This window comes from Eubalaena glacialis, chromosome 4 (genome assembly GCF_028564815.1).
Source record: "Eubalaena glacialis isolate mEubGla1 chromosome 4, mEubGla1.1.hap2.+ XY, whole genome shotgun sequence".
Lineage (NCBI taxonomy): Eukaryota > Metazoa > Chordata > Mammalia > Artiodactyla > Balaenidae > Eubalaena > Eubalaena glacialis.
In genome coordinates, this window is record NC_083719.1 from 153,486,474 (window position 1) to 153,511,677 (window position 25,204).

Consider the following 25,204-nt stretch of genomic DNA (forward strand, 5'->3'; position numbering starts at 1 on the left):
ACAGGAGGCTTCCCATCTGCCAATGGAGAGGACGGAAGGGTAACAGCTAAAGCACCTGCCCTGAGGGTGTAATTGATGGAAAAGACAATGTGCAGAGGGACCTCAGAGGGGTGAGCAACTACCATGTATGCCCAAATATTAGGCCACCCAAGTAAAGGTTAAGGGCAATCCCTAGTCTCCCAATGAGAAGACGCACAGTAAAGTTGAATAATATAAACTTTAAGGTGTGGAGACGAAATAGTCAAACGGCTATTGTAATATTTATTTCTTTACTGAGAGAGATATATTTTAAATCACTATTATATATTTAAATTTTTAATATTTCATTTATTTAATAAAATATTAATTTGGAAAGACTGCTTTCGTCCAATCTAAAATTTCAAGAAACTACTTGGTTCAAATTCTTTACACGTGGCTTTGACACTAGTGTCACCATCAGCTGGTGGGAGGGTGGGGGGAAAGAATTTTTGGTTTTCCAGAGCACATCTTAATCACAGGGACCAAGATGCTAAAACACAGCCCTTTTGGATCCAAGTGTCAGGTGACCACTGGACACTGTGTTCCCTCTGCAGGTACCATCTGCATTGCATTAGGACAGTTGGGGCTTCATTTGCAGGTGTGCATTTGTGATCTGCACAACCCTGCCACTTATTTGGGTGCTCTGAAAGTGACCTTTAAAAGGCCTGTTTACGACGACCTCCCTTGCCGTCACCCTTTATGACCCTCCCTTTGTGACACTTGCAGTTACAAAATCCCATTTGCACTGCACTGCTTTATATGAGTAAAATTTCCTAGACTCCTTTTATAATAATACTGACCTCTATATGCATCCCAAACTCACATGGATTGAGGGTATATGGAACTAATGTACCTTTCCCAAACAGGACTTTGTGTTTAAAAAATAAGTGACTGACAGAGTACCCGTAATATGAGAAATTAGTGACTCAAACACAAGCCAACCTTATGTTCAGACGTATATGATAAATCAGGGTGTGGTGGGGAATAGAGAAGGCTTCCCAGAGGTGGAGGCTTTGAGCTGACCTTGAAGGACAAGAATCCTTTTGGGATGGGTCAGGCACTCGAGGCAGAAGGCACCAGAGAAACTAAGCTGGGGTTGGGGGTGGGGGCGGGCGGGGGCTTGTTCTCCCAGATACCCACCTTTCAATCACATATCTCCAGGCCAGCTTTGCCCCTTACTGGGAAATTTGGAGCACCTGTTTTCCACTCTCTGAGCCTCAATCTGCCTATCTGTGAAGTGGGGGTAATAACACATTTCATAAGGTCATAAAGGATACAAGAGCATGGAAAGTAAAGCCGAAAAAAAAAACTGGTTTGGAATTGGGTCTTCTTGGGCAAGTCATTTCACCTCCTAAGCCTCAGTGTTCTGATCTGAAAAATGGAGCCCAATGAAGGCAGGGGTTAGCAGGCTTCATGCCCCACTGAGTGTGGTCTGGGTTCCTGCACAGGAGAGGTACTGAGATCTGTGGGGTGAATGAATGAATAAGGAATGCCTGTTACTCCCTCTGCCAGAGACACTGTCCCCAGCTCTTCCCATGCCGATTCTTTGCTGTGCATCAGATGGAGCTGACACGCCCCCAGATTCTCCCTGAGCCCCGCAGAGTCACCCCATCAGTCTTATCTTGTTTTATTTTCTTCCTGGCTTTGATCATTATATTATGTGATCTTAATTGCTTGCTATTTCTGTCTTCATCACTAGACTAGCATGGCTTGTCTGTATCTACAGTGCCCGGCACAGCCTGTGGCACGTAGGATGTGCTCAATAAATATTTTAATGAATGAGCGAGTGAGTGAATTAATGAATATAGGTTCCCTCCTCCCAACTTTTGGACACTGTCTAGGTTTCTCCTACTTGTAGGCACGAGATCCCACCCCAACCCATCACCCTGGTTGAACTGTTTTCAAGCCCTTTACACTGTCCGAGGTGACCTTGTGCTTGTGTTTCCGTCCCGGACCTCCTCATCCCCCACCCCTACCCCCGCACCTTCAACACCCCGCATAGAAGCTCCGCAGGGTGAGGGCTTGGCCCCCTGCGGCCCAGCGCCTGGCACACAGTAGGCCTTCTTAAAATGTTGCAATTAATGACAGAAAGGCCAGCAGGCTAACGAACCTGGCACCCTGAGGGCACCCAGCTGCCCAGCGCGCCTTCCAGCCCCGGGCGCGGGAGCCGTGAGGGCGGGAGGCTCGGCCGTTCCCCTCCCGCCTCCCGGTGCAAACTTTCAAAAGATGCTGCGGCCACGGCCCCGCCCCTCTCCGCGTGGTTGGAGGCGGCGGGAGGCGGGGGCGGAGCCGGCAGGCCCCGGCTGGTGGCTCCGCCTCCTCCTCCAGCCGCTGCTTCCCTCACCGCACCCTCACCGCACCCTCCCCAGCTGCAGCCCGCCGGCTCGCCAGTGCAGCCGCGATGCCCCGGAGCCCGAGCCCGACCCCGGCCCGGGTCCCCGGCCCACCGCGTATTTAGCCTCGTGCGTCCCGAGCGCGCCACCGCCAACGCCGCGCCCCGACGCAGCTATGGGCAACACTGTGCACAGGACCCTGCCAGGTACGCCGGGGAGCCCCTCCCGGGAGGCGGGCGCTGGGGTTCTTCTCTCCTCGGGGGACCCTCTGGGTGACTTCCGGAGACCCACCCCACCTACCCTTGGAGCCGTCGGCGGGCGCGGCGGGCTGAAACCTCCGGTGCTTCCCGACTCCCGGCTGAGCGCGCGCGGAGCGGCTGAGCTTTGCGCTCTGGGAGGGCGGGTACCGCGTCCTGGTTACCTTGGGGACCCCGGTGCTCTTTCTCCCGGCTTTGGCCAGATGCGCGAAGGGGCTGTTGGGGCGATGCTGCGCGACCCCTTGCCTTTGTTCCAGCCCAAGGGCGCTGATGAAGGAGCCCGGGGCGCTCCGGGGGGGTGAATGGAATCAGGCTCCGCAGGGCTTCCGACGGCCAAAAGCCGCCCGTTGTGCCGAGACTGCAGCGGTTGAGAGTGGGGGGGGGTGCTCGCAGGGGTACCTCAGTTACCAGCCGCTCAGCGCCCCCACGGTACATGCTGCCTTGGTTTGGCCACGTTCCCACGCGCACCCTGGCTGCGCCCCCCTCTGGTGTCGGCTCAGTTGGGAGCTCTCTAGCCCCTTGCAGTCGCCGCTGTCGAGCGCATCGCCCCCTAGTTAACACCGCCCCAGAATTTCCGGAGCCAGAGTAAGGGGATCCAGAGCTGGGAGGAGGTGGGGGTGTGAAGACAGAGGAGGCCTTGCTAGAAAATACCTGGTAATTGTGGGAATAGATCAGCGCTGCTCAAAGGCTTGGAGGCTCAGTGTCTGGCACTTTGCATACCCCAGCGCGGTATGCAAAGAAGCTTCACGGTAAAGGTGTGTATTCCAATTTTATAATGAAGAAATTGAGTTTCAGTGGAGGCGAAATGACACACCCAAGGCCATGTTGCTAGTGGGGAGGGGGTCTGGATTGGGACCCATGTCTGTCTGCCCACCCTCCTCCCTGGCAAGTCTTTAGAATAAATCTTTATTTTGCCTTAAGGCTGGGCATTTGTAGCATCCTTTAGGCAGAAGGTGAGAGACATATATGTGAGGTTTTAGGAGGAGAGGGAGGTATCACCTCCTCTATGCTCTAACAGTCCCATATAGCTCTCTCCTTCATAATTATATATCAAAAAATAATTATTTCTTCCCCTGGAAGGGATTGAAATGGATGGTGCTGAGCCCCATATTCCCAAGGCCCGCTTATAGGAGAGGAGCCCCTCCTTCTACTTTATAAGCCCCTGGGCAGCTTTCAGGCCACTGCACAAATCCTCTGAGAGGCGGAGTCACCAGCAGAGCGTGACCAGTTAATCAGTGGTAGAGGTGGGATTCGAATCCAGGTCCTCTTACCTGAGAGTGGCCACGCCTCCTATGGCCAGGGCTATTGACGGGATGGGGATGGGGATGGGGATGGGGAGAACCCGCCACCGAGTCTGGAGGTGTCCAGGGATATTGGCAAATAGAGCAGCAGATGTCCTCCCAGCCACAAAGACATGAGCCCCTTTGTGGGATTTCTTAATTAAGAAATGTTTATGCTGTTCTAGTAGAAAAGCCATTCTGCCACCTGTGGGTCAGCCTTGGGGTAGATGAAGGGACAGAGGCATGCCAGGCGGGCTAAATATAGCTGGATATTTATGTAGTCTCCATCCCACTCGGCCCTCTCTCTGTGGACAGGGCCACCCCGGGCTGGGAGCCTGGGGTTAAGGTTGGTTACTCACGGCAGTAGCTAATCGTGGAAAATTCAAACTCCACTGGTGCTGAAGCTTGCACTGAGTTTGAGGAAGGAGATGGAACTGGCATTCCTGTGCCACATCAGGCTGTAGGTGTCAAAACCACGAAGAACCATTTATTGTTTTCTGACCTGCCTGTAATTAGTTTCTCACACACGTTGTGCTGTTTTTTGTACCTCTGTGCTCAGTACGTGATGCTCCCTACACCTGGAATATCCTTTCACTGTCTAATCCATCTTTCAAAACCCAGCTCAGTTGTCACCTCCTCCAGGAAGCTTTCCCTGACCACCCACACCTTTGCTCTGCCACCTAAATACCTTCTTGTCTCTGCTTGTTCATCAGACCACTTTGCATTGTCATCACCCGTCTCTACGACTCGCCTTGGGGCTGCCTGAGGACAGAGCCCACGTTTTGATCGTCTTGTATCCCTGATTACCCAGCCCACAGCCTGGTGCCTGGCAGGAGCCCAAAAACTGGTGGTGGAGCTCACATGTTGCCTGCATCTTAGGCTGAAAGAACACTTGGCTCAGTGTTGCCCTGTAGAAATCCTTGTGCTTTCATTCTCAGGAAAAGGACACATGCGTGGGGTTCCTTCTACGGGACTTGAAATAGAGAGCTGGCATTTGCCGAGCACCTGGATTCCATGCCAGGCTTCCTGCATATGTGGCTTCATTTACATGCCAAGCATGCTTCTCCTTAAGGCTTCCGCACTTGCCGATCCCTCTGCCTGGAACATCCTTACCCCAGATCTCCACATGGTTTCCCCCTGCTTCCTTCGGGTCTCTGCTCCATGCGGCTCCTGCCATAGCCCCTGCCCCCAGCGTCTCCCACTCCCTCTCCCCTGCTTTGTGTTTTTTCTTAGCATGGCTCACCATGTGCCACGCTGTACATGTAGTTAGCTCTTTATCGTCTGTCTCCCCAGGGAGGATTTTGCCTGTTTTATTCACTGTGGTATATTCAGCATCTGGAGCAGTGGCTGGGACATAGTAGATGTTCAGTAAATATTTGCTGAATGAATGAATTTAGTTCTTGCAACAGCCCTGCAAGGTAGGGATTATCATCTCCATTTTACAAATGAGGAAACCAAGTCTCAGAGAGGTAAAATGACTCATCCCATTTCACATGGGTCATCCGGTTGGCAGAACCAGGATTGAATCCAGGTTTATTTAGCTCCAAAGTCCTGCAGTCTTCCCCTGACATCCATGGTTCAGATACCATTTATTGGGTGCCCCAGAGTACACCTGGCATGCTATTGTATACAATAAGGAAATGCCCCCAAAAAGGAATGTCTTTTATGATCGATTGAGGGGAAGCCCCTTGGTGGCCCTCGCAAAGGGCATCAGCAATTCAGATCAATGCCCTGTAAACAAGTGTGCAGGGGTCAGCACGGGAATTCGCATTTGCTATGCTCTTACTGTGTGCGTTACCCATTCCCTTTCTAGTTGCAGTTCAGACCTGCAAAATAAGGTGCCATTCTCCTCCATTTTACAGATGAGGAGACTGAGGCACAGAGAGGTTGAGACACCTGCCCCAACTCACACAGTAAGGCAGTGGTAAAGCTGGGCTTAGCAGACCCAGGTCTGTCTTGTTCGTAATTCTACATGGTCCTTTTTTCTGTGCTCCTTTAGCCTTAATCTGGGTTTTGCGAAGCAAAAAAAGAAAAGTGTAAACATGCGTGGGGTGAGGGGGAGAGGAGGGCACAATTCCAGCAGGGAGGGGGATGGGGAGGAGGAACTCTCCCCCTTCTCCCACCAGCACGTTTCAATCCCTTCCCTCCACACGCCTCTGGGGCTCACCCGTAGTTCTGGTTGGAGAAGAGGCTGAATTCAAACTGTTGGTTGGGTTTAATCATTAAGTCTGTCCATGCTTGACCAAGTCAACGGCCCTTTCTAGTGTTAGTTCAGTGAGTGGTATCCTGGAGCTCTGGAGTGAGGGAAGCGTGTTGACCCTGCTCTGTGCCAAGCCCTGAGTCAAGGGCCTTACCCACATTACCTATTCCAGATCCTCATAACAACGCTTTAGAGGGGCTATATTTATCCCCATCTTACAGGGAGGCAGATGGAGGCTTGGAGAGGTGAAGGACAAAGGCTCACCGGTATAAGGGGGAGGACCGATCTTCCTAACCTAGATGGTCAGTCTGCAAATGCCACGTCCAGACCGGAAGCACCTGCTCCTACTGGGCCACTCAGATGCCTTCTTTGTAGAGCCTCTTTCTTTATTTGACCTGAATACGGAACCGTGTGGCTACTGGGCCTACATGGGTCAGATCTGCTGCCCTCTGGCAGTGGGCGGTAATGCTCCGAGGGCCCGGCAGCCACTCTTTTCCCTGGATCTGGACTGTCTCAGCTCTAGGGAGGACAGCAGCCTTTGTCACTCTCACAGCCATCACGGTGGCTGCATGGATGACCCAACCAGTGACATTCCCCTCTCTCTGCACCGCTCTTCCTCCTTTGCCCAGTCACAACGTAAAGTTAGGTTGGGCTTGCCCGCCTTATCTGGCCCCATCTGCCTCTCTCCCACCGGGTCATGAAGAATCACTTTTATAGCCTCCCCGTTGAGCAAGAGGCCTGAGCCTGAGCCTCTCAAAGTGATAGTGGTTCATCCAACAGCCCTGAAACCTACCAGGCTGTCAACACATGGTCAGGGGCCCTGACTAGTCAAGGTTCCTTGGTGATGGCCTACGAGGATGCTGGGGGCTGGGGTGGGCGTTGGGGGAAAGGGTGGAGCAGTCTTATCCATCAGTGGAAGTGAGGAAGAGAAATGGGTCTGTCCAATGTATAGGAAACATGGAGAAGTTGCCTGTGGAGAATCTGGAGCCAGAAGGAACTAGGGCCTCCCTCTGTTTTTACCCTCTTCCTGATCCCACCTCTTCTCCCTTCCCTCTCTCTCTCCCCAGGCAGGAAAGGGGGGTAGGGAAGGCTCCCTGGAGGAGGCGACATCTGAAGGAAAGTCCAACTGAATGTCTGCCTCCCCCATTCGAATGTCATCTTTTTCTGCCTGCCTTTAGGGTCTTCTGTAGCTCAGTTGCACCAAAGCCATCCTGATCTCCGCTTAAGTGCCGTGCGCCCAGGCTGGGTGACCCTGGGGTGTGCCCTGCTCTGCATTTTCCTGACTGTGCACCTTCGTTCACTTATCTGACATCTGTTGGGCACATGTCGTGTGCCAGCCCTGGGGTTCAGCCCTGAATGGGATGGACAGCCACAGGCGGGCCCCGTGGAGCTGGCCACTGGTGGGAGAGGGATAGAATGCTCTAGTAGAGCAGGTCACGTGACTGGTTATATCACTGCAGACCATAACGTGCTGCTACCCTGTGCCTCAAAGAAGGAGGGGCCGATGCCCAACACCCCGAACAAGGCCTGGCCTTGTTGTCTGTCTACTGTGGGTCGTGCACGACCACCTTTTAAAAAAAATCTGAATGACATAGAATAAGATAAAAAATAAAATATCGAGTGCATTCACGTAGGAAGAGTATTTTTGCCTCAGAAACTTTGGCTTCAGTTGTGCATGTGTGCGTGCACCTGTGCGTGTTGCGTGTCACAATGTAAAATGCATTTCTCTCCGTGGGTCACAGTGGTTAAGGGCTATGGTGAGCCCACTCACTGGTCTACAGCAGCAGGAGGTCTGGTGTCTGGGTCTAGACATGCGTCTTGGAGTCAGGCTACCTGGGTTCAAATCTCAGCGCGGCCATTTCCCAGTGGAGTGATGTTGGGCAAGGACTCCCCTCTCTGTGCCTCGGTTTCCTCCCTGCAAATGGGAGGATGCGTAGCTCCCTCGCAGTTGGTGGGAGTGAACATTAAACGGAACAGAGCGGGCGGAGGCTTTAGCACAATGCCCAGGGCAGTCGCTGTCATGGTTATTGTTGCCACCATGGACAGGAGATGCCTCAGGCCTGCCCCTGGGGTCGCTAGACGGGGCTGGCTGACAAGTGCCCTTCACTTCCTGCCTTGAAAGCTCTGCCCCAGGTGACCATGAGCCCGGAGCTGAGGGGCTGGATTGGGAGGCATCCCTTTCATAGCACTGACAGCAGTTCCCAAGGGTTCCTTGAGCCCTGTCCAAGACACCTCATTTCTGAGGAGAAGAATCTGCCTGGCAGGTTGCATTTTGCAGTTTGCATTGGCTCACCAAACTTCCAGGTCTAGTGGGAGAGACTAACAGGGACAGGGCAGTTTGGTAAGTGGGGGAGGGGAAGCCCAGGGGGCTATGAGAGCCTAGAGGAGGATGCAGGGAAGGCTTCCTGGAGGAGGTGCTGTCCAGCTGAGACCAGAAAGCAGAGAAGTTAGCCACAAGGGAATGGGAAAGGCTGTTCAAGGCAGAGGGTTAGATGTGCAAAGGCCTGAGGGGAGGGAGAACGGGGCATGTGACGGGGGAGCTGCAGAGTTCGGGGGTCCCAGTGCAAGTGGGGGTGGCAATATGAGGTCAGAGCAGTGGGTAGAGGTCAGGTCAGAGGAAGAGGGGTTTCTTGCAGGCCGGCCTGCAGTCAGAAGACTTAGCTTTCTCAGATGCCACACTCCCCGCCAGGATGATGTGCTGTGTTTGCTGGTCTGGGCTGCAAAGGCTGCTCAGAACAGGCTGTTTAATCTTCCCCATGGGCAAGAAGAGTCAGCTCTGTCCTCTTTTGGACCAAAGGGCTTTCTGTACTTGGTGGTGCTGTATGAGGGCTTAAAATAGAAGCCCAGAAGCCAGGTGTGTGGTGAGAGCTTAAAGCAGAGAAGGAAGAGGAAGGGGCCCAGCGTGCGGTAGGTTGTGAGCGCCCACCTGGGGGGTGTAGCCGAGTGGTCAGAGCTGCAGCATGCCCGCCCCATGCCAGGCCCTTTTTCTGTTTCATCCCCTTTAAACCATCAGGATGAGCCTTCCAGAAGTAGTCTCCCACTTCACAGATGAGGAAACTGGGCTCAGAAGGGTCATGAGACCTGCCTTGGGTCGGGCAGCTAGGAAGTGGCAGAACAGAATTTGATCCCAAGCCTGCCTGACCCCAAAGCCCCTTCCCCCATCACTATGGGACGCTGCCCCCTGGGGCTTCTTGGGGCTGCTGCCCCTTGGCCTCATCCTGAGCTCCTGAGTCCCTCCTCCCCACAAGCTGTCCTTCCTGCAGGCACACCTTCTTACCTTCTTTGTCCTGGGAAGGTGAATCGCCTCTGTCCCCAGCAGCCAGAATGAAGCTGCCCATAGAAAAGGTCCATCCACCAACCCCGCTCACCTCACCCCAGGCCTGGAGACTCTAACTAAAAAGGTGGAGGTGGCCTCTGGGAATCCTGCCCTGGAGGAGAAGGGGTGAACTGGAGCCCTGCACCCCTTCCTCCTGCCTGACTAGGGCTCAGGCTCCTGATGTGTCTGCCTGGTAAAAGCTGGCCTGGGCTCGGCCATCCCCATCCCCCATTGGCAGGTGTCACCATGCACCCACATCCTTTCCCCTGAGCCCGGCTGCTACCCAGAGCTCCAGGCAGCCCCTACCAGTCGGTGAGCAAGGGCCCGGGGCCAGGGTGAGCGCCCTTTGTCGCCCTGCACCCAGGCTTTCCTGCAGGCCAGGAGCATCCTGTCTCCCTGGTGTGCTGTCATTATTAGCAGAGTTGGTAATGGCACAGGCTGGGGGCCTCCATCCCTGGGTCTGAGTCTTGGCTCTGCCCCTTATTATCCAGACGAACGACTTGACCTCTCTAAGCTTTGATTCCCTTTTCTGCAGAAAGGAGATAATGATGTTACGTCTCAGGCCTGCAAAGCTTCTGACAGATAGTGAGTGTTCACAGGGGGCACCTGTTATGATTATGTATTCACTAGACAAACAAGCCCCTGCTCCCTGCTGGGCCTGGTACTCCCAAGGGAGACAGACACAAAAGAATAATAATAACCACTAGCTTGTATCACTCAGCCGGGCTGTGCCAGACACTGTTCTCAGCAGGTACCTGCATTTAGCCTTCAGGACAAGCCCTGTGAGAGAGCTACTATTTTTAGTCCCATATAACTATTGAGAGAACAGAGAGGGAAAGTAGCTTGCCTAAGGGCACACAGCTTGGGTAGTCCAACATGATTCCCACTAGAAGGAAGCAATGTTGAGGTGGGATGGATGACTGCCAGGTCGAGACAGGGGGTCAGGTGGGGGGCATTTCACATTTGCCCTGGAAGCCTTCATAGTATTGAGCAGAAACTTGTGAGCATTTAGATTTGTCTGGCAGATATCTTTTCAGTTGCTCACCTACTTCTGAGGTTGTTTATCTCACATCCCACCTTTAGGCATGGCAGGGTGGGGCCACTCTCCCGGTGGCTTATGGGGACCCCAGCTGATATTCCCAAAGTCTGATGTGTAGATCTCCAACCCCCTTTCAAGGCAGACCAGGGGATGACTGATGTCCTGGGAGTTTTCTCGAGAGCAAAGCAAGGGCCATGTCAGCCCCAGAGGGGCAAAGGATCCCCAGCAACATAGCCTGGGGACCCCTGGAACCTGAGAGCTGCCTGCAGATCCATGAGGCAGGGGAGCAGACTTGATAGGGAAGGGTACTGTGGACCAAACACAGACATGACCAGACGTGTGTGGACATCACATGAGATTTCAGCTCAGTCAAAGGAAGAACTTTCTAACTGTGGAAGCTATCTGGAAGTGGAATGAGGGCAGTGGGGGAGAAAGTACCCTTTGCCAGAGTGGCATTGGTGTTTAGCCCAATTGGGACTTGACATGGACATTGTAGAGGCAACTAAAGCATCAGATGGATCCAGGATGAATTGTCCATTAAGGTGCCTTTTGACCCCGGGGTCTTATAGGAAGTGCTAGCCAGTGCTCATCTGCTGAACGCGTGGAGGGCCCTTCATAATCTCTGACTTTTCTAATCCCCCTGCCAGTTCTGCATGTTGGGAGGCTTTAGCCCCATTTTATAGATCAGGAAACTGAGGCACAGAAAGATGAAGCCACCTGCCCCCTTCTGGGTCTGTTCCCTCCCCTGTGACCTCCCAGCCTCAGCACTTTTCCACACTTAACAGCAGGCACTTCTGAGCAGCAGCCATTCTTGGATATCAGCGCCAGCTCGCTCTCATCCCTTCCCCTTCATTCTCCTTATTACCAGGACTCAGGGCAGCTCAGAGCTGGCCTCTTGTCTCACCTCTGGACAGAAGGGAGAGAGTCCTTTAATGAGTAAACCATCTGGGGATATGGGTGGGGTGATGGTGTCTGGGGCAGTACTGGCAGCCGGCACAAGGTCCACAGCTATTAAGCAAGTGTGTTCTGTTTACATCCTCAACATTACACATTGTTTACATCATAATTATATCCCTCAGGCGCGTGTTTTCTTTCCTTTTCCCAAGGAGATGCCCACCCATCGCATAAATTCCGAGAATGCTCAGAATCACCATGTCCCACCTCCCATTTGGCAGATCAGGATGCTGAGGACAAGAGCCTTGCAAAGGGTCACACAGAGATTACAGATGGGGTCTTTGGCTGGAATCCCAAGAGAGATGGTGGAAAGAGCACTGGTTTTGGAGGTAGTCTCTTGTTCAAACCTCAGTTCTTCTATATGTAAGCTAAGTGACCCTGGGCAAGTCACTTCCCCTCTCTGAACCTTCATGTCCCATCTTTAGGATGGGGGGAATGATGGTGACCCCCTCATGGGATTGTGATGAGGAATAAATAGGAGACTTCATGAGAAGTCTGAGCCAACATAAGATGGGGACTCTGTAAATGGGCATGTCTCACCCTCTTTGCCAGAGGTGACTTTGGATTCCTTGAAGGCAAGGAACCTGTGCTCCTGAAATGGATGAAAAGGAGAGGAGCAATAGGACCAAATAGTCCCCCCTCCATCCCCCTGCTATAATCTGCCACCGCTTTCCTTTTTTTAGATGCTGCTTGTTGTTCATCCCAAGTTCTGCCAACCTGTGGCCTTTGAGTTGCTCAAAACAGGCTGATTGATGACATCCACCACCACACCTGCCCCTCTCTGAGACCAAGCCAGGGCCTCACTCCACCTCTGTCCCAGAAGGTGGCTTACGCCTCTTGTACATAGCCTACTTTTTTCTTGTAGGTCAGGGGGTAAGCGAGAGACCTTGGGAGGAATGAGGCATAAAACAGGAAGGATGCAACCTTCAGGGTCAGACAGGACCAGATTCAAAAACAGGCACTAGCCTCACAGGCTGGGTGGTCTCTGGCCAGGAGGTCTGCCCCTCTGGGCCTCAGTTTCTTCACTTGGAAGCCACCTGGCAGGGTGTGACCATGAGTGAATGGGCCATGTGGTGAGCCCCTGGCACACACTGGGAGTGCCACAGAGGTGGGCTCCCACCCCTCGGGGCCAGCAAACACCACCCAGCCATGGGGTTTGTGAAGAGCATTTCCTCAGCTCCAGAGGCGAGAACAGTTGGTGTTCTAGGAGAGTTTCCAGCGGCTTTTGAGCCTGAAAAGCAGGGCCAGTGGACCTATTGTTTAAAGTTGGGACAGGGGCCCTGCAGGTGCCCATCTAGGGCTGAGGATAGTGAACAGCCGGGCTTCTGGGCACCACCCAGGCTGGGGGAGTGGCTGCCATCAGGGCAAAGAGAAGGAGAGAGCTGGCCCATCAGCTGGCTTAGCAGGCAGCTGCCAGAAGCTGCCTGGAGGAGAAGCCAAGGGACAAGACTGTGCCAGCGGTTGGAAGCTACATTTGAAACCTGGACTGGTTTTCCCGCTCCTGCTGTGCCGGATCATTTTGATAGGCAGGGAAGAAAGGAACAGGCAGTTTCTATGGGAAGACCCAGGACTTGAATCTCATTTTTCAGAGAGATGGATCCTCAGAGGCTCTTTCCCTTCTCCAAACCCTTCAGTGGCCCCCGGAGCCTTCTTGAGGACCTTAACCTCCTCTGCTAGGCCTTTAAGACCCTTTGTGATGTAGCTCCTGACTCCCTCTCCACCCTCCCCTTTCCCTTCTACACTCTATTCCCTGCAGTTCCCCAAGTGCGCTCAGCTTGTTGTCACCTCCAGGCCTTTGCCTGTGCTGTTCCCTCTGCCCGAAACACAGTTCCCCATCCTTTAACATGCCCCACCCCCAGCCACTTCTTCCTCAGACTGCAGAGTGGCCCCTCTGAGAAGCGTCCCCATGGCCCCAGCCCTCCGTGCTGACCACTCTGTGCAGTCATGGTGTCTGTGTCCATCCCCCCCTGCTGGTCTCTCAGCTCTGGGGTCAGGGACTGTGTGTGACTCGTCAGCGCGTGCGTCCCTGCAGCCAGCGCGGCCCTGGCATGGAGCAGATGCTCCTTAAATGTCAGATGAAGGAGGAAGTGATGTACTTGAAAAAGAATGAGGGCACGTTTCCCCCCACCCTCTGCAGCAGTGGGGTCCTAACCCTGGGAGCCGGCGCTTCTGAAGTTGGAGCTTCCTGGGTCCCTTTATCAAGAAGAGACCTCGACCGAGGGGCCCAGCAGAGGGTCGGAGCCGGCTTGGGAATCCCAACTCTGCTGAACACGCTTGGAGGGGGCGTCGGGATGACCTCACCCCCTGGGAACTCAGTGCATCTGAGCCCACTTGAGCCAAGAGGGCTGCCACTTAGACCTGGAAGGAGAGGGCTTTTCTCCCAACGAGCAGTGTCGCGTGACCTCCGGCCTCCCTCCTGGGCCTCCTTGCAGCTGTTGACAGGAGTGTTGTGCCTTTCCGGCTGCAGTGCGCTGACCGGGTCCTGTTTGCAGAGAATAGGAGCGGGGAGGAGGCGGGTGGCGGTTTCCAAGTGTGGGCTGGCCCCTTTCCACCCTGGGTGCTGGCCGACCAGGCCTCTGAAACAGAGAACAAAGTCCCGTTAGGCTGGCGTCTGTCTGCTGGGTGCATGTCACTGCCCTTTTTGGCAGAGGTGAAGGAGGCTTGGTTATTTTTTTCTAATCCACTTTCAAACCCACCAATAGAAAAGTTGCTTTCTGTTGCCAGAGGAGACTGATATCCCTGCCCTGCTTTGGGTGACGGGAAGCCTTGCCAAATACCAGCCTTGCCTTTCCCTCTCGAAAGCCCGCGCGCGCGCGCACGCACACACGTGCACCCTGTTGCTTCCTACCTCTGTCACTTGAACCAGAGGCTTCTTACTGAAGGTCCACAGTCTGAGGTTGGATGTTGTGTGGGTTCAGAAAGCCCCTGAAGTTGTACATCAAATTGTGTGAGTGGAGGGTGGGTGTGTTTCGGTGGGAGAGGTGCCGGTACAGCTGTCATCGCGCTTAGCAAGGCACACGACCCCCGCCCCCAAAGGCCACAGGTGGCCGCCTTGGAGAGGGGGCGGGGATGGGAGGAGGGGCCCGAGCCTGGCCCTCTCCTGCCACTGCCCAGCTTTGCTGCCTTGGTTTCCTCCTCTGGAAAATGAAGATGGTAAAACCTACCCTGCAGGGTTGTAAGAATGTGAACTCAATGCACAAAGGCCCGTGCCGGCACATAACGAAGGCTCAGTAAAAGGCTAGTTAAATCCTCTGGTGAGAGGGAGGGGGCAGAATAGACTGTCCTCGCAGTTGGCAATTGCCTTTCCTGGTGGAGCGGAATCTGCTGAAAATTTGAGCCAGAATGCCATCTGCTGAATGCCAGCAAGCTGGAGGCCGTCATCTCGGCAGCCAGAGAAGCTGGAGCTGTTGCTTCCTGCCATCCTCCTGGCAGTAAATGCCATTTCCTTGGGCTCTTTTTAGATCAAAGGAAAGGCTGGGTTGGGGTGATGAGCGGGCATCATTCAGGGGTGGCACAGTGCACGTTTGGGATGCTGCTGGGATGGCTTAAAAATAGGCCTCTGTCCTTGGACACCCAGGGAAAGTGACCCTGGGGTTTTCAAGAGGCCTTTCCTGGCCAAGGTTACCAACCCTCCATGGGAGAAACGTTGCAGGATATATTCCCCTGACCCTACAAGCAGCCGTCTTCGACCCAGGAGTAAACCTTTTCTCGGCAAAGAAACTAAATAAGGTAACTAAAGGAGGCGGGAGGGGGAACCCAGTGTTAAGTGAACACCTACTACGTGCCACACACCGAGTCTGACCAGCTGGCCTCATTCGTCCTCACAGCAATCATGCAGGGTGGAGATGACTCTTACCAGTTTTCTAGGTCTGGTTGGGGGGCGGGGCAGAGAAGTTAAGCATGTACCTCAAGATCACACAGCTATGAAATGACAATACCAGAATTTAAACCCCCATCTGTCTGACTCCAAGCCTGTGCTCTTTTTAACCGCCTCTCACATTGAGATTTAGAAAATAAAAGTGTGGGAGAGATGGAGTGAGGGGCTTACCCAGGGGTTGGACCTGATGTTCCCTGCAGGGGAGGGAATGAACGTTTAGTGCACATCCATCGTATGCTGGGACTCCTGCTGGGAGCTTTCTGTGCGCTCATCGCCCCTCCCAGCAGCCTGAGACGAGGCTCTGCATTCACACAGTATTCACAGATGGTGACTTGTCCAAAGGCCCCTCAGACAAATTAGCAGCAAAGCACGGGCTCGAACCCAGAGCCCCTGAGGGCCGTTCTAAAGCACTGATGTGAGTAAACCACAGAGCAGCAGCCCCGGAGCGGTTCTGATGTCCCCCTGCCTTCCTGAAGGACTAGCCCAAGGCCGGCAGTGGCAACATTTGTTTAGCCAGAACAGAGCTCCCTCCTCCCTAAATACCCACAGCCACTCATCACCCACCCCCCAAAATCTGTACTCGTACGTTTTCGAGTGGGGCATTGCTTCCTTGACTAAACGCTGGAAAGACCCTCCCCTCTGGTCTTGGAGGGGCTGGAGCAGCCTTTGGTTAACCATGAGGGGTGGGCCAGGACTGTCCCCTCCTTCCTACACACAGGAAGAGACTACAGAAGTCTCCCCTCGGTTCCCACCGCATAGAAACTCCTTCCCCCTGCCTTGTTCTTAGAGTCTCTAGACCCAGTTCCTGGCCAGAGAGAGGGAGGCACACCCGCACGAGGCCAGTGGGGACTCGGCCTTGCATGGGAGGAAAGGGTCTGGTCCCTGGCGTGGGCTGGGGGCCCCTCCCTGGCAGAAGGTGACACCGTCTCACCAGTGACAGGGTGTCCATTTAAATCTGGTCCTGGCACCAGCAGCCAGGAACCTCTGTGCCCATGGACTCAGCCATTTGGGGGAACAGCTGAAGTGATCACCAGGAGGGGAACGGCAGGGGACATTTTGGCTCTCAGTGGAATATTCTGCAGTCGTGAAACAGAACAGTGAATGCTTGGGAGCCATGTGGGAAAAAATGCTTTTTATGTAATGTTGAGTTAGGAAAGAAAAGGCAGGAGGCAAAATTAAATGTGTGCTCTGGTTGCAAGGAAGTTAGACAAGGTACTCAGTACTACTTAGGGCTTAGTACTTCTGTGCTACTTATGGAGGAAAGTCAGGACAGGAGGAAAGAGCACTGGTTTGGGGTCAGACAGAGCTGGGTTCACATCTCCTTGTAGCCGCAGGAAGTTTTTTTTCCTGGAAAATAAAGACAATAATCCTGTGGGTGGGAATTTGTATTGAGAATTAACTACAACCTTGTATCAAAACATCCGGCCCATGACATGGCGCCTAGTGAGGGCACAGCCAGTGGTTCTTCCGTGGATAAGGGCCAGGCAGGGAAGATGAAAAATGCAATGTGAGTTAAGGTGTGAATGTGGGGAGAAGAGGGGAAATTTCCTCCTTCTTCCCAAACTTTCTCTAATATGGCTGTAGTGTTTATTGCTGTAATTTAAATGACAAAGTTCAGGTTTTCCATTGACATCCCTGAACTAGGATGTTCTCCGAGGCCCGTGGGGTCCATGGCCACAGTTTTCTGTTTCATGTAGAAGCTGTTTTCCCTGAGCTAAGCTAAAAGCAGACGCTGGTGTACAATTTGGAGATTGCTTTTTGTTTTTTCATTTTAAGCATTTTCAATTTGTGTAAATAACACATCCTCTTAAGAGACTTTTTCACTTTGGTTTTCTTTATCTCACATCAGGACTCTGGCCTCAGAGGAGGGAAAAGTAGTGTTTATGCCTCATTCCCTGAAGGAAGTTGGATCATATAATCAAAATTAAACAAATATGTAAACTTCGCTGGTTACTTGGCTGCCTTTTATCCTAACATATAGCTGGTTTAGCAGGAAACATCCCCTTGTAGTAACAAAGCAGTGTCTCTCCACACCCCAGCATCCATTGAAATCGCCAGGCCACTCTGAAGGAACATCTGCTTAGGATTCCCAAGCCAGTTTTGTAAAGAAAGTCTCTGATTGAGAGATAAGGTTGGAAAAACAACAGTGATGGGAGCTGAGATAAAAATAATCAAATAAGGGTGGCTTGCGGTCTTTGGTGCTTTTGATCTCTGGTCCTATTTAATGTTTCCTGGAGAGTTTGCCAGTGGCAGGGACCTCGGAGAGAATCCGGCCTGTTGGACACAGGAGGAAACTGCCGCCCAGGGTTGGGTGGCTGGTACAAGGCCACAGCGTGCGTGGAGAACGCAGGCTCTGCTCTACTGGGTGGCCTCTCCTGATGATTTACACCCGGGCAGTATTTCCCCCACTCGTCTGATTTTTGCCCTGCCGGTATTGCTGTCCAGTGGGCCCTCACTCTTATCCTTGTGGTTCCGGAGATGGCCCACAGCCTGGCTCTGTGTCCACCCTCCTCTCTGCCTTAGGGGCCCTCCCTAACAGGCAGTGCTGGCCTGCTCCACTGGAAGCCCCTACTGGCTCCCTCTCCCCATGCTGTGCACTCTGAGCCTCCCAGGCCGGCGTTCAGGGCCTTCCTGTCTGGTCCCTATGATGCGATGGCACCCTCACCCCTCACCCCTGCAAAGCAGTGGCTGTCCAACCTCAGATACCCTCTGTCACACCTACCATAGTACTTACCCTCCCCTCCAAGTCCAGCTTCCTCCACCTCTGCCCCTAGTGTTCCCTCTGCCTGGAATGTAGACTCCCTTAAGACCTGGCTCTGTGGACATCACCCCCTGCCCTCCGGCCCCTGGCTGAGTCTGGGGTCTCCTCTGGGCCTAATAGCCCCCCAGTGCCAATGCCTAATGTGGTCTCTATTGTTATTATTGGTCCCTAATGTTCATGTCTATTCATCTGTGTGTCTTCTCTTCCACGGAGAGACTCAGATCTCCACAAGGGCAGGATTGTATCATCACCTGTGCTCCCTCAGTGCTTCACACCAGCAGATGCATCTGCAGAAAAGATGGATGGATGGGTGGATGTATGGATGGATGATGGACAGATGGATATATGGATGAATGGACAGATGGATGGATGAATGGATAGATGGATGCATGGATGGATGGATGGTTGGATGGATGGATAGGTAGATAGAAGGATGGATGGATGGATGGATGACTAATGGAGTGAGCATTTTGCCTGCTGCCCTCCTCCACCAGTTCAATGCCTAGCAGGCCTGCCTAGGGGTACAAGGAATCAACAGGTGGCCTCTGCATCCCTCTCCTACATCAGGGGTCTACAGCCCAGCCCTTCTGTCCATCCTGTGTTGATTCCTAAACAGCAGAGAGAATAAGGTAAAATGGCTAAAAAGGCAGGATGGAGGTCACACAAACATGGCTTCAATTGAAGCTCTGCCTTTAGTGAAGCCAGCTGTGTGACTTCAGGCAAATAAATCAACCTCTCTGAATCACCATGTCTTCATCTGCATGAAGGGGATAATGGTAGTCCTTACCTCATATGGTTATTATACGGATTAAATGAGGAAATGCATGGTAAGTAACCAGGGATGGAGGAGGAAAGGTCGGAAGGATGATGCCCCCACCTCCAGACGGGGCCACCTGGGTTTGTGGCCAGTGTCCAGATCCTTTGAAAGGAGACTATCCCAAGATTCTCCAGGTCCTTTGGGGCAAAATTCCCATAGAAATGAATTATGAAAGGTGTATGTTCTAGAAAAGCCAGCCTTGCTTATAAAGAATGCCTTCCTCTTCTGTGGGTAAAGGGGAAGGGAAATCAGAATCCTGGCTTGGGTGTCCTTTGGAACCTCAGTATTATGATCATGTTATTAGTCGCTTATTAACCACATGCTCTGTGCCAGGCAGTATTCTAGGAACTTCATCCACATGTTCATTTAGCAGCTGTGTGAGTTAAGCAATGTCCCCATTTTACAAGCAGGGAAACAGGCTAGAGAAGTGATAGGATCTCCTGCATATCACACAGCCAGGAAGTGCCAGAGAGCTGAGATTCCAGGATGCACTGGAGATCCCAAGAGTGCGCCCAAATTGCCTTGCTTTTTAATAAAAATTACACAGAGAAAAGCAACCAAAGACTCCCCACTACTCCCCAAGAATCCAAGGCCGCTGTTCCCTTTAGAGGGACTTTGCAGCCCTGAAGCGGCTTTTGGAGGAAGCCTCTAGATGTGGAGGTATATGATGGGGATGGCGAAGTCAGTTGACCCCAACCTGGCTGTTGTGACCAGCTCATTGGTGTTGGCCTGTCTGGGAGTGAAATAGCTCTGAACAGTTTCAGAGGGGCCTAACAGTTTGCGAAGGCGCCTAACCCTCCTGCCTGTCTCTTCCCGCAGACTCGAGCCCGCCGGCGCGCCTCCTGGCCACCCGGCCTTGCTGCGGCCCCGGCCCGGAGCGGCGCCCGGTCCTGGGCGAAGCGCCGCGTTTCCATGCCCAGGCCAAGGGCAAGAACGTGCGGCTGGACGGCCACTCGCGCCGGGCCACGCGGCGCAACAGCTTCTGCAACGGGGTCACGTTCACGCAGCGGCCCATCCGGCTATACGAGCAGGTGCGCCTGCGCCTGGTGGCCGTGCGCCCGGGCTGGAGCGGGGCGCTGCGCTTCGGCTTCACGGCGCACGACCCATCGCTCATGAGCGCCCAGGACATCCCCAAGTACGCCTGTCCCGACCTGGTCACGCGGCCCGGCTACTGGGCCAAGGCGCTGCCGGAGAACCTGGCGCTGCGCGACACTGTGCTGGCCTACTGGGCGGACCGCCACGGCCGTGTCTTCTACAGCGTCAACGACGGCGAGCCCGTGCTCTTCCACTGCGGTGTGGCCGTGAGCGGCCCTCTCTGGGCGCTCATCGACGTCTACGGCATCACCGACGAGGTGCAGCTCCTCGGTAGGTCGCGGCTCCCGCTGGCAGGGGGATAGGGCGGCGCCGCCTGGACCAGGCAGCGGGTCCCCGCGCGCATGAATGTGTATTTCTGTAACATTCACGAATACCGAGGGCTCACTTTGCCAGGAGTCTTCTATGCAGTTGACATATTTCAACTCATTTCTTTCTGGCGAAAACCTACCACCCCCGTTTTACCGATGAGAAAACTGAGTCACGCAGTGGTTAAATGACTTGCATTGCAAAGCCAGGATTGGAACCCACAGGAGTGTGGTCCAGAGTCCATGGTCTGGCCCAGGTTCATTCACTTGCTCCTTCATTCAGTTCCGTGCTCATTCACTCACTCATTCTTTCATCCATTCCTGTGCTCATTCCTTCGCTCCCTTGTTCACTTGCTCACACACTCATTCATGCAAGTATTTGTTCTTTTGCTCGCTCATTCATTCACTCATTCATATATTCACTCACTCACACGTGTTTATTCATTTGCTCATTCATTCACTCACAATCCATTTACTCGTACAGCAGTCAAACATATGACCTAGTCTTCTAGTATTTACACTGCCCAGGCAGTCGGCAATATGTGTCGAATCAAGGCCCACGGTTAAGGGGCTCAGGGTCCACTGGGGAAGCAGGCAGATAAGTGTGGCTCTGGCTCTAACAGAGGAGGTGGTGAGAACTCATGGGGCTACAAGTCTGCTGCTCTTAAGACCTTATTTCTCTCTCTCTCTCCTTAAACTTTTTAAAAAATTGAGGTAAAAGTCACATGACACAAAAGTACCATTTTAAAGTGTACAGTTCGGTGGCATTCAGTTGGCAACCATCACCTGTATTTAGTTCCAAGACATTTTCATCACTCCAAAGGGAAATCCATACCCATTGGGCTGTCACTCCCCATCCTCCCCTCCCCCCAGCACCTGGCAACCATTGACCTGCTTTCTGTTTGCGACCTTAGCTCTTGAATTCACAGGTTGCACCTGAGCCAACCCAGCCTCCATTTCTGGGGGAGCAAAAGGAGAGCAGGTTTCTCAGGGGACACAGCCCTATATGTCATTTACCTGCAGTGAACGCACAGATCTAAAGTTTGAGTTTTGACAGATTTATACACCTGTCCATAAGCCAAGAAAGTTCCTGCCTGCTCCTTCTGAGGCAGCCCCCCTCTCTCCCAGGGCAGCCACTCTTCCGATTTTTCACTATAGATTATTGTGCCTCTTCTTGAACTTTACATGAATGGAATCATACAGTATATGCATTTGTGTCTGGCTTCTTAATCTCAGCACAAGGTCTTTGAGATTCATCCATGTTGATGGTGTATCAGAAGTTTGTTCCTTTTTTATTGTCCAGTAGTATTCCGTGATATGGATGCACCACAGTTTGTATATCTGAATGTTTGGGCTGTTTCTGGTCTTTCAGCCCTGCATCTTGAAGGAAAACTCTGGCCCCGGGCTCCTTGTCTACCACCACCCACACCACCATTGGGCAGGGAGGGGAGATGTATGCGTTCAGGCCCCCCAAATCTCCAGGAGAAGAAAGGCAGCAGAATTTCTGAGCAGTTAGGAGCAGAGGGTTGGGAGTCACACGGATCTCTACTCCACACCTGGCTCTCCACTTGCCAGCTATGTGGCCTTAGCCAGGTGGCCGAACCCTCTCTGAGCTTCAGTTTCTTCATCTGTAAATTGAGTTCGTGATAGCACCCACCTCGTGGGATTGTTGGGCAGGGGAACATGAGATGGTGTATGAAAGGGATGCAGCACAACACCTGGCACATAGAAGGCGCTCAAGAAATAACAGCTAAGAAGTAAGAATCTCTGCCCGTTTGCATGGGGGCTGAAGCACATGTCTGAAATCCAGGCTTAGGAAGACCAAATTATGAAGAGCTACCCACCCTCCAAGCTGGGGCCTTACTTGGGCATTTTAACTGTGTTGCCCCACACTCTTTTCCATGGAAGATTTTGGTATTTCACCTCCTGGAAATGTAGGTTTCTAAAACCTCCTCTAGATCTCCTGTCACTCTTTCTTGGAGCTTTTTATTCCTATAGAGCAGGAAAACAATCAGGCCTCATTCACCTGCTCCCTCAGATAGCCCATGTCTCAGGGTAACAGCCGAGAAATCACAGCCACTCCATAATCAGTGCAAGTGGATTAGGATTTTTAAAAAATACAAATTGGAAGCAGCCTCTGATGACTTAATGAGACTGAACAAGCCTGTGAGGAGTCACGGACTCTTGCCCATTCATTTGTTCACTTAACAAGCCTTTATTGAGCCCCTCCAGCATCCCACGCCCCTTGGAGGGAAGGAGAGGGCCCACTGGAACATCAGTGTCAGGTGGCAGGCATGAGCCTCAGTTTCCTTATCTGCCCGTAGTGCCTGCAATGAGCTGGTTGACAGGGAGCACCTAGCACAGGTGCCACGGGACCATGTTCACAATTACATACAGATGGGGAAATGAGATTAGAAGGAATGCTATCTCTCGGTGATGGGATCATAGGTGAATTTCACTTCCTTCTTCATACCTCTATGAGTTATCTTTTTTAATATATATGTAAAAAACCTTTTATAATCAGAAAGGGCAATAAAGTTATTTTTCTTTCTAAAGGTTATGTGAGATAATGGAGAGGTTACTGACATGTGATCAAGGCTCAATAAATGTTTCCTTCCCAGAGAAAGAGGAGATTGACATTGGTTGCATCGGGGTAAAGGGGTTATGAGTGGTTTTTTTCTTTTTTTCCCCCAAGTTATCAACAATGATTTATACTCAGAAAAAACAAGTTATAATAAAAATAAGAAAGCGAAACAGTCATGATTTTGTACGGTTTGAGCCTGGGTAATAGATACTCTGCTGTTGCCGGCACAACATGAGAACCACAGAAATCCCACCATAAAGGGGGTCCCTCCCTCCCAGTTCCTGGAAGAACTGGGCTTCTGAGGGTGGTGTCCACAGTACCAAGTGGATAAATAAAAGGCAACTGATGTTAGTGTCATGCAAATTCCTCTGGCCTCCTTTTCCTCACTAGGAACAATGGGGTAACATAGTTCCCTTAGAGAGTCTCAGCTGTGAAACTCCAGAATAGGGACCCCTCATCCCTCCCTCACCTTTCTCAGACCACACTGCATAGACCCTCAACACCAAGCTAAAGCAGCATCTGGGTAAGGTTGTCAAGTTTAGGATGCCCAGTTACATTTGAATTTCAGAAAAATGATGAATAATTTCTTTAGTACAAGTATACCCCATGCAATATTTGTGACATAGTTATAAAAGAATTTGTTTTCTTTTTTTAATTTTTATTTTATATTGGAGTCGAGTTGATTTACAATGTTGTGTTAGTTTCAGGTGTAAGGCAAAGTGATTCATTTATACATATATCCATTCTTTTTCAGATTCTTTTCCCATATAGGTTATTACAGAATATTGGGTAGAGAAGAATTTGTTGTTTATCTGAAATTCAAATGTAACATGGCATCCTATATTTTATCTGGCAACCCTCATCTGGGAAGTGTCCTCCCCATCTGGTGGGACAGGGGTGCACTGTATTTGCCCTGGAACTTGAGCCAAAATTAAGTCTCAGAAACAAAAAGAGATTTGTAGGCCTTGCCTATTTCTCTCACCCGATGAAATTGTGCTTTCAGCCCAGCATTCCTCCTGCAGGGGGGTCCAGCTGCAGCAGAGAGCGCTGCTTCTCTGTGGCCAGACCCTGAGGTGCCCCCTCTTGTGACATTCAGTCTTTCCTCAAGATAGGGCAACTTAGCCCGTTTTAGATAAAGAATCCAGGGCTTGGAGAAGGGAAGTAACTTGCTTGTGAGTGGCAGAGCCAGGATGAGAACGCTGTAGTTCAGTGGTTCTCAGCCTTGGCTGCACATTGAGGTCACCTGGGGGGCTCTGAAAACCCCACTTCCCAGGTTGTACCCAGACCAATTAGATCAGAACCTCAGGGAGGTGGGGGGGGGGGTGGCTCCTAGGCATTCAGATTTCTTAAAGGCTCCTCGGGTGATCCCAGGGTGCAGCCAGGATTGTGATCACAGTGGTCCTCTTTGCATGGGTGCCTGTCCCTCCTCCCTGCCTGGTACCAAGCTGAGCTCTTCAGACCTCTCAGTTCAGGGCATGGTATCATCACACAAGCCCCTTCTCTTGTTTTGACTTTTCTGCTTCGTCTCCAATCCCCACTCCCATTCACGCCTTCCCCTGCCCAGATAAGCATCACTCTGATGTTTGGCAGCCCTTGGGCGTGTGTATCTTTTAAAAATATGTAGAGCTGTTTTGTATGCATAGGTAGATGGTATTGTGCTAAGGATCTTATTCTATTTTTCTTTTTTCACTTGCCCCATTTTAAGATTTATCTGTATCTGTCTCTCTGCTTCCTTGTTCTCTAATGGCCTCCTGCTTTGATGGACACCTGGGTTGCTCACATGCAAACTGCATTGCTGGATACATTCTCCCACAGGGCTGCCCTGTGGCTGCTAGTTTACCGTTCTCAGGGGCATCAACCAGGATGGGCTTACTGGGGCCTGGAGTGGTCCATCCTGAGAGCCTTGATTTCTCTGGGTGCTCCTCTGGGCCAAAGACAAGTTACTTTCTGCTGATTTTAGTAGTTCTTGGACCCAGGAGAGGAAGGTTCAGCCAGGTCATGCACACCTCTCCTGGCTCCTTTTTCTCCAAGGAAGCCCTTTTCCAGAGCTCTGGAATGCAGGCCCCATGCTGTCCTGAGGCAGCCCTGTCCCTCTTCCAGGCAGCTCAGGAGTGGTCAGTGTCATGGCCTCATTTTCCTTCCTCTGCCGAGCGGTAGAAGGCTGGTCAGACTGAACATGGAACGCCAGCCCAAGGCCATGGCATTGCAGGCTATGCTGTCAGAAACCTTCGGTTGCAAGTGACAGAAACCAGTTCAATCTCACTCAAGCAAAAAAAAAAAAAAAGAGGGGGGGTGGTGGAATTAATGTCTCCTGTGACTGAAAATTCCAGGGAACAGCTCCCTGTTAGACTGGCTTGATGCAGAGGCC

At 52.2% G+C, this 25,204-nt stretch overlaps 1 protein-coding gene across 1 annotated transcript in view; it reads left to right on the plus strand.

The window, feature by feature from the left end:
- Window positions 1-2,385: 2,385 nt before the first annotated feature.
- The window catches only part of NEURL1B (neuralized E3 ubiquitin protein ligase 1B), a 36,198-nt gene continuing 13,379 nt past the window's right edge, over window positions 2,386-25,204 (plus strand). Inside the window, exons 1-2 of the mRNA XM_061189935.1 lie at window positions 2,386-2,557; window positions 19,672-20,217. Coding sequence (XP_061045918.1) covers window positions 2,527-2,557; window positions 19,672-20,217 — 577 coding nt within the window. The 5' untranslated portion in view covers window positions 2,386-2,526. The remainder of the gene's footprint in view (window positions 2,558-19,671; window positions 20,218-25,204) is intronic.